General features: G+C 32.7%; 1 protein-coding gene across 4 annotated transcripts; it reads right to left on the reverse strand.

The window, feature by feature from the left end:
- Nucleotides 1-1,930: 1,930 nt before the first annotated feature.
- On the reverse strand, nt 1,931-8,588 carry LOC145011891 (MADS-box protein AGL42-like). Of its 4 annotated transcripts, none has more exons than XM_078970640.1 (8): nt 8,435-8,588; nt 7,986-8,174; nt 3,037-3,118; nt 2,903-2,964; nt 2,721-2,820; nt 2,595-2,636; nt 2,442-2,499; nt 1,931-2,368 (listed from the first exon to the last, which is right to left on the reverse strand). In XM_078970640.1, exons 1-7 carry the CDS (start codon nt 8,527-8,529, stop codon nt 2,461-2,463), a joined length of 609 nt encoding a protein of 202 aa, XP_078826766.1. In that variant the 5' UTR covers nt 8,530-8,588; the 3' UTR covers nt 1,931-2,368; nt 2,442-2,460. The 4 variants fall into 4 exon arrangements, with proteins under 4 accessions (XP_078826766.1, XP_078826764.1, XP_078826763.1 ...); XM_078970638.1 differs by having other exon boundaries at nt 1,937-2,368; nt 2,442-2,504; nt 2,903-2,961; XM_078970637.1 differs by having other exon boundaries at nt 1,937-2,368; nt 2,442-2,504.
- Between the last annotated feature and the right edge of the window lie 754 nt (nt 8,589-9,342).

Here is a 9,342-nt window from a genome sequence, read left to right on the forward strand (position 1 = left end):
TAGATGAATAGCATGGAATTATATTTAGTGTTATACTATTCAACAATATTGTAATTAGTGTTAGATTTAGTGCGTGGTTGACCTCTCGCCAGTATTTTGGACATATTACATGAAACATAACTCCGATTGACGAGATTCAAAATGTTCTAAAAACAAGAAAGAATTTCGGACAAATTTTGTGTTTGTGCCAAAATGTGAATTCCAGTTTCCACATTGTGGAAATATAAAGGACACGGCATGTCCACCTTTCTTGGTATAGAAGCTTCCAGTTACTTGCTGCATACGGGATTTAAAAGATGCCCTCGTCATGGCACTTATCCCTACACCGTGTTAATAAAAAATTGGCAAGTATATATATTCCAGACATTAGTTCGTTTTTAGAAGTGGGAGGCCTTAGGGCTGTGATAATTAACAAAGAAAAACCCTTCCAAGAACCCTTGGGGACAAAATTCGACTAGAGTTCAAAAGATAAGGATATTGGAGCAAGGATTTTCTTATAATCAATCGGTTTGCCTATTTTGATCAAGTTTAGCCTAGTCTTCCTTTTTTTTATGTGTTTTCTAGCTGTGATTATGGGCTAATAAACCTTGCTTTCTTTTATATTAGATGAACTCCTAAATAATATGTGTTGATTTCTTATTTGATTCATTTATGAAGTTAGTTTTGCTTTAAATATTGTATGATAAATCTAAACCTAGATTGTTAAAGTTTCTATCTTTATTGTCTTGCCTTAAGACTGTGTAGTTAAGCTGCAGTTCATTGCATGAACTTGATTTATCTAGTTATTTATGATCATTAAATTGCTTGAGTTAGAAACTAGTCATATCCTAGTTTAGGTGATAATTTAGTTGCTTGACTATGTTAGAGAGCAATATTTGATCATACTATTTTCTTGATTACTAAAATTGACCATAGAATAGTAGTCTATAGATTCTATCATTCAGGGTCCAAATTATATTTATAATCAATTTAGTGTGCTTAACTTGCATGATCAGTGGGGTTATAGTTATTGGATTAACTAATGCTAGTTAGTCTTAACATGATGACTAGTAATTTTATTTCGTAACTAACAGAATTAAACCATTATCTTGAAATCAACCATAGGAAACATGAGGGATTCGAAGCTAAGGAAAGTATCTAATAGATTCTATCATTCAGGGTCCAAATAATCTTGGTTTTAAATAATATTTATAGTCATAAATTAGATATTTTAATTTAAGATTTTCTAATCTTGTAAAATCTGATAAAACCCCCACATTAGTTGTTTTTCATAGTATATCTTTTAATAATTATTTTTTTAATAAAATATATTTTCCTGTGATCGACATCCAACTTACTTTACTATTCTACAATCCCACTAGGTACGTTGCCTATAACTGCATAGTTAGTTAAGTTAGGTTAGATTATAAATTTAAAAGTTGATAGGTATAATTGTGCACATCACACACATAAAACTAGTTATAAATGGCAAAATAAACATTTGAAGACAAAAAAATCAAAAAAAAAAAAAAAATTCTAACATCTTGTTTAAAAATAGGTTTTCCAATCTAGCTTCAAACATGCAGTCTATATTCAATTTGTAAAGGTAATTAAACAACTTATTGTGTTCAGTCAGTTGTGTCTAATTTCGTTAATTTATAAAAAAATGGTTTTCCAAACAACTGGGTTTTGTTCTCAATTAGATAATTGGGTTTCTTGCATGTCTTTAATTCATGTTAGCTTTGAAGTTAAAATTATGGTTTCTAATCACAAATTGATTTCTACTTTCACTCGATGGGGTTTTTTAAGCTAGAACCATTTGAAGCAACAAAAAGTATTTCATTAAAGAAAGAATACCTTAAAGCTTCCAAAACTTTTCATGATAGCGAAGTTACATAAACAATACAAGTAATGTAATACATATTGTAGGCCTACTGGGAATATGTACATGGATCATTGGATTTAAAGCATTATTTATTGTTAGCACAAAGGTTGATTGTTAAGTTATTATACTGCACATCATCTAGTTATATATTAATTTAATAATTATAATCGATTTTTATATATTGTGTTGTATGATGAAAGTGATTATAAACCTAGAATATCTTATCCTAAAATCATCCCTAGTCAAGTGCTATTTTAGATTTGTGCGGAAGTATTACAACAAAGACTAGCATGTGCAGGAACTCATATGATTGAAGTTGGTGAACTTGTTTATAAAAGAACCACCATAAGTAGCTAGGTTCGCTACCACTAGAGATTATTCATCAAAATCAAGTTGACTTAAATAATATCACTCTTGAGAATTTTGAGGGAGGCGTGGACCAATGAACAACTTTGTCTCTACCTTGGAATTGTGGATACTTTGCCTTCTTGTAAAAGTATATGTCTGGTAATCAATGTTAGTAGGTTACATTGCTAAAAAATATAATAAAAAAATGGATGTAGATGTAAGATTATACCTTTTCACACAAACTTATGTTATGTTGACATAATCTTGCATTTTCTTCCAATAGTAACCTTTCCTAGACATGAGAAATGTGTAAAAATGAGAGATGTATCATGTATTTATGCATCTGAGATATTTAGTTTTACGAAGATAGGAAAATACAAACCTTTTCTTTTAATTTTTCGAGTTGATCCTTGAATAACTGATTCTGGATCAAGTTAAGAAGTTGGTTAACAAGACAAAAATGACAACGATGATGAATAAATCCATTTATAGGTAACCTTTTGCATACCTTTCTTTCTCTTATTATTGTCAAACTATGTTCCACTTTACTATCCAACTTCATCAATTCGTCTACCGAACATGATCCTAAGCTTTGTCCTAAAAGCTTCCTAAAACATCACAAAACGTAGCACTAAAACTGGCAAAAAGATATAATTAATGGAAAAGGAAGTGTAACTATGAAACACGCACCGCTGTGAGACTTCAATCTGGTCTATTTTATTTTGAATGGCGATGGTATCGTGCTTCAACTGCTACAAAATATGGAAATGATTTTTGGTGACAACCTGTAATTCAAACTAATTTATATGTTCTAGAATATTAACCTGAATATGGGGTTCATTTTCGATATTACAACTTTCATTTGCTTTAGCATGGTCATGGTACTTCTGTATTGTCTTCTTTATGCTGAAACCAAACAACAAAACGATATGTAGTTATTATAACATATCAATTTCCATAAGAGTTTTGTGTAGTTTGTCGTTCTCTCTAAGAATTGGTAATAAGATAGTAGTTTTAAAATTTGTTTAATGTCTATCGGAGGAAAGAGACGCCAAACCCTCCCACTCTTTAAGTTGTTCCTAATTTGATTTGAAGCTTAAAATTAAAGTAGATGAAATGGAGTAGGTTATTGGAAAATGGAAGAAGAACTTATAAGATATTGATAACGATCTAAAATATAAGCTTATGGTACAACAGTCACTTGAGGGGACAAAAATCTTAATCCTTTCACAAAATTGTTAGGCTTTCGATAGGACTTCAACTGATAAGATATTGATCACGATCTAAAATATAAGCTTATGGTACAATAGTCACTTGAGGGGACAAAAATCTTAATCCTTTCACAAAATTGTTAGGCTTTCGAGAGGACTTCAACTAAAGAGCTAAAGATTAGACTCACTATTGTAGCTACACCTGGAAAAGGTGTGGAGTTAGTTTTGAAACGAATCAATCAATATTTAAACACTTTTAACAAATTTCAAAAATTAATTTGACCTAAGTCAATAATCACCAACATGGTTTTGAATAATTAAAGTCATACCTAGATCCACTGAATTATTGGATACCTGGTCGATTATTGATTCCTAAAAAATATAGAAAATTAGTTTTAAGCAGTAAAAACAAAATGTTTCTTATTTGAAAAACATATATGCATCAAAGGAAGGTTCAAATCATTTAAAAAAATAGAAAGTTTTGTTTAGGGGAGTTTTTTTCTTTTCTAATCGACTAAGTTTCATGTTATGAATCATACGGATAATAAGCATTTTTAATTTCTGGAAAGTATCTATTTTAGGAAATTATCTTGTTTTAGTTTTTAAATTTGGTAATTAGGATCATTTAGTATTCTAGTCGATTTGGGTGATATTTTTTTCCTTATTAGAGTCTTTTGTTTATCCTTATCTAAAGGATAATTGTTTATGAAATAAAATTATGCTTGAAGTCAATTTCTTTTAATCTCTTAGAATAGATTAACCTAGTCTCCTCTCATAGGATATTAGGTGTTAGTATTACTCACGGCTGTAGGAAGCACAAATACAGATCCTGTCACGAGATCTAAATCTCAGGGCGTAATAAATTTGGTATCAGAGCCGCTCGTGATGTCTACTCAATAGGAATAATTGATGAAGAAGCTAGAAGCATTGATGGTCCAAAAAAATCAGAGTACCCTTGAACTAAAGGGGGTAGCCGAAGCCTTGCAAGCCAAGCATGCAACACTTGAATAAACTTTATCACAATCCCAAAACAAGGTCAACAAACAAGGGTCTGAAGCAAGCAAGGAAGAAGAAGAGATTGACCAACAATTTGAAGATAGAAGCGAGCTAGGCTGAGGAAGGGGCAAGGGCATCGTCACTGGCAACGCACCAGGAGGCAAGATGACGAGTTCCTCCATGGTGTTAGGTCGAGGCAGGGGGTTGTTTGGATCAAACCGCCTAGGAACACGACGAGGAGTAGGGAAGGGGTCTGATTCTTGGCACAATGCAGAATCGCAATCATTCAAACACCGTTAGGATTTCTAAAAAGCTGAAGGATTGGGACTCAATCGACGTATTGAACAAGAATCAGTGCATAAAAGTTGGGATGGATTTGATGAAGGAGGTTACCGTGGCGATCGGGTGTCTACAATCGGGTGCCTAGATTTTCCAAGATGGAGTTTCCAGTGTATGAGGGCAAGGGTGACCCACTCGAATGGTTACAGATGTGTGAGGACTTCTTCGAAGAACAACATACACCGTTGGAGGCTTGGGTCTTACCAAGCAAATTTCACCCTATAGGGTCGGGTAAGTGGGTGGTACCGAAACGTGAGAAGGATGAAAAATCATTTGAATCTGGTCGAGTTTTCGAAAGAATGTAAAATCCATTTCGGCCTGCCTATGAGCTTAAACCCCTTAGGGGAATTAACTCAACTTCGCCAAGTTAGGAAAGTAGAAGACTATTGTGAAAGCTTCGAATTGTTGTTGGATAGGACGACGGGGGTCACACCGGAGTAAAGCATTTGACACTTTTGTGCGGGGCTAATAAATGTGATAAGATATGAGGTTGAATTTGCAAGACCCATAACTTTATACTATGCCATGAATCTAGTCAGACAAATTGAGCTAAGGGTGACAGAAGCAGGACAACCAATAGGTGTCGGGCCTACATGAAACCAAACTTCGACTGCAAACCGAAAATAAGAGTCAGTAGGAAAAGGAGGAACTGGAAACTACAAAACTAAAATACTAAATCCAACCGGAAAAAACTAACGACTGCAAAAATGGCAGAGAGGCGGGAAAAAGGCTTGTGCTTCAACTATGATGAAATATTCTCGACTTGGCATAAATGTGCCAAGCTCTTTTGCATCATGATGGATAATGAGTAAAACGATGCTAATCGATGACTATTGAGTTTGAGGACAAGCTCAATGCGGAGGAGGGAAGTAATGCTATGAATCATATGAATAATAAGTATTTTTAATTTCTGGAAAGTATCTTATTTTAGGAGATTATCTTGTTTTTGAGTTTTTAAATTTGATAATTTGGATCATTTAGTATTTGAGTCGATTTGGATTTAGTATTTGAGTCGATTTGGATGATCTTTGTTTCCGTATCAGAGTCTTTTGTTTATCCCTATTTAAATGGTAGTTGTTTATGAAATAAAATTATGTTTGAAGTCAATTGCTATTAATCTCTTAAAATAGTTTAACCTAGTCTCCTCTCGTAGGAGATTAGGTGTTAGTAATACTCACGACTACAGAAAACACAAGTATACGTCCTATCACGAGATCTAGATTCTGGGGAATAACCGTTTACAAGTTTTACTCTTTTTTTCATTAGGTAAATGTTTAAGTAACCTACTAATTAAATTTTGATGTCTCTAGAAGATAAATAATCTAACCTTCAAGAATATAAAAAATAAAAGGCCAAGCAAAATGAAGAGTCTAAAATTGATAAACAAATAATGTATATAATAAATACATATATGTGTACACTTTGGCATTACCAAAGTTAGAGTGAATTACTTTGTCATTACCAAAGTTCGAATAAACTGAAGAATAAAACCAAGAGAATATTATTCTCCATTTAATCTCATTTTCAACAAACTTTTCTTTTTAATACTTATCTTCAAGAAATTAGTAATATAGCCGAGCTCAATGAAATATTAAGCATCTCTAATCCTCTTTCTCCTTAATTAACTAACGAAAATTATGGAAATTAAGTATCCAAATGAAGGTTTTTCTCATATATCTTGAAGAATGAGGGATAGTATAGAATTTGTATATCAAAGTATAAAATAAGGAAGAATTACCACATGCTCAAAGGAGTGTCTAAGAAACTCAAGTAGAAAATTGTTGGGTCAACCTAGTGATTAGTCAACTTGGTGTCATCAGCTAGATCAGTATTGAAGTTTGTAGCTGACTAAAGACGTGTTCGCCAAGATCAATCCAGATATCTTAGTGATTGGGATTGACATATACTGTTTGCTTATTTGATGGAAGACTTCGTGGTATATATACAAGAGTACTGAAGTACTGTAACAATCCAGATCAGTATTGATATGTTCTTATTTCAATCAATAGCATCCTCATGTTTAACTAATTCTTCATCTTTAAGCTCCCATCATATTCATTGAACAAGTTTCCCCCTTTCGACGAAAACAATTTCACCATATGATTGAGTAAAATTATGATGGTGCTTGAAACAATGGATTACAACATGATGGAAATCCTTACGTATGTGCCCATACAAACTATGGTCGAAGGCGATGAACCCCCAAGAGCCGTTCATGCTCCAATGGCACAATGGACTGAAGAACATAAAAAGAAAGGCAATCTCGACGTTAGAGCAATAACAGGCATCTGCAATGCTCTAGCATATGAAGTTTATTATATGGTGGAAAATTGTAATTCTGTTAAGGAGATGATTGACACCTTGAAAGTGTCTTATGAAGAAACCACTTGCCACATCCACAACGCGGTGTTTGTCGTGGCAAAAACCCTCCACCTCAGCTTTGTCGTTTCCTTGACAAGCACTCCCACCAGCCTAATGATATGCCATAATACACTCCAAACTAAACCCAATGCCTTGACAATCTAATTTTAGTTATATATGTTAATATTATCCTTCTCTGAAGATAATTAATTACTGCAGTTGGGACGTAATTATATTCTTGGAAATATTGTGGGTTTGTTGCAAAAAAACATTACAGATTCCAAATTAAGGGTTTCACATGTTTTCCAACTACAATGTTTTTATGTAGATTGCTTGCTTTTTATAAGGGAGTTTTATGATAGAAAGTACGTAGTTGCTTAATCATGTTTATTTACAAGATCAAAACCATGGTCCAGCAGACCAACATATATATATACAATAGTACTGGAGTAGTGTAGGATGTAGATAGGTACGTAAAGGCGTAAATGATTCATCAACTAAGTAGGGTTGATGAAAAGGTCATTAAAGTAGAAGCAGCCGTGGTACTGCTGTGGAGTCTTTTTTTAGTCAGACTCACATGAAGTACGTACACATCGAATCACAGCTTGCATGCATCAATTTACTCAGAAGTAAAATTTATTTGTAGGATGGGGTTTTCTTGGAAAAAACATGTTCTTATCATAAAGAAGTTGAATACCAGTAAAGCAACTTGCACATTAACTCCCATCCCTCATATATATGGCTATTCTAGAAAAAAAAAAAAAAAAACTTAAAATATTACATGTTTAATTTTTATATAATGTCACATTCAAATATTTTGTTAGTATGTTATAAGTTGAAGATAGGGTGAAAGGAATTGAACTTACTTCGAGCTAGAAAATTCATAGAGTTCCCCTTTCTGAGAAAAGATAATCAAAGCAACTTCAGCATCACAAAGAACCGAAAGCTCACAGGCCTTTTTTAGAAGTCCATGCCTCCTCTTGGAAAAAGTCACTTGCCTGCTTGTTGCATTCTCTATTCTCTTCATCTGAACCTTTCCTCTCACCATTGTTTCTCTGTGTGGGAATAAGATCATCAATCTTGCGAACTCAAAAACATAAAGCAGAATAATTTTAATTTTCAAAACCTTACCAAGGTCAAGTAAGAAAGAAATGGCTCAAGAACAATTCAAAATTAAATAACAGATTGTTCGACTCCAAATAATCAAATTCAAAAGGATCAACACCTCCTTAAAATTTTAAGATCCAACAGATTTCCATAAAAAATAGGAAGATTAAAAGCAAGAAAAACCTAAAGAAATTTACACATAACATACATCTTCCATGATGATGAAGGGGAAGAAGATAGCTGAATAGAGATATTTATCGATGGAAAAACATGGGCATACAGAATTATTAGGTTGCCATACATCTCTTTAGTTCTAGACCACAAAAACCAGTTAAGTTGCTTTTCATAGTCTAGTCTTGTACTCTTGTATCCCCTATCTATATACAATCAAAAGAAAAGTCAAAATCAATACATTGTTTTAGCTTGAAAAGTGAATGAACCATGCATTTGGACGGTGTGCCTTATAATATAATAATAAATAGTCCATAATTTTGTATATATGAATGACACATGATATTTATTTATTAAAAAAGTTATCGAGAAAAGAAAGCATTATTTATCTCGTTTTGGCAAACTTAGGAAAGAAATATTAACGTACTTGTATATATACACACTACAAGAAATGTTAGCAATATCAGCGACACCTTTAGCGACGACACTTAGCAACAGCGGCGACATGTAATTAACGCATAGCAACAACGACCCTTTTTCGGATTAGTCTACGAAAATGAACATTTTCACTCTAGTTAGTAACCACTTAAGGTCAGGGTAAAAACTATGGACAAAGTAGACTCATTTTCTAAGCTCTGAGAGTTTACGGATCCAAATTTCGACTTACGATGATTTTTATATAATTTTTCTAAAAACATGGACAAAAAAAGGTAAAAACAAATTTTACAAACATTACAACTAAATCTAATTTCTACCGGTTAGTGACGTTAAAAAGGTAAAAACTTTACAAGTAGAATAGTTGGATTTATCATACTAAATGTTTTAATACTCTGTGTTAGATGTAAAAATTATATGATATAATTTTTAAAACATCTAAACATACTAACTTTTATATATATATATATATATATATATATATATATATATATATATATATATATATAT

Source organism: Lactuca saligna, chromosome 8 (assembly GCF_052625555.1).
Source record: "Lactuca saligna cultivar CGN05327 chromosome 8, ASM5262555v1, whole genome shotgun sequence".
In the NCBI taxonomy this organism is placed as follows: domain Eukaryota; kingdom Viridiplantae; phylum Streptophyta; class Magnoliopsida; order Asterales; family Asteraceae; genus Lactuca; species Lactuca saligna.

Bases quoted from the DNA above. Each gene is read 5' to 3' on its own strand.
- LOC145011891 (XM_078970637.1), bottom strand. From the start codon at position 8,529: ATGTATGGCAACCTAATAATTCTGTATGCCCATGTTTTTCCATCGATA. The intron at 2,965-3,036 runs GTTAATATTCTA...CATATTTTGTAG, and splicing joins AAAATGAACCCCATATTCAG to CAGTTGAAGCACGATACCAT. The intron at 2,505-2,594 runs GTTTGTATTTTC...TCTCATGTCTAG, and splicing joins TCGAAAAATTAAAAGAAAAG to GAAAGGTTACTATTGGAAGA.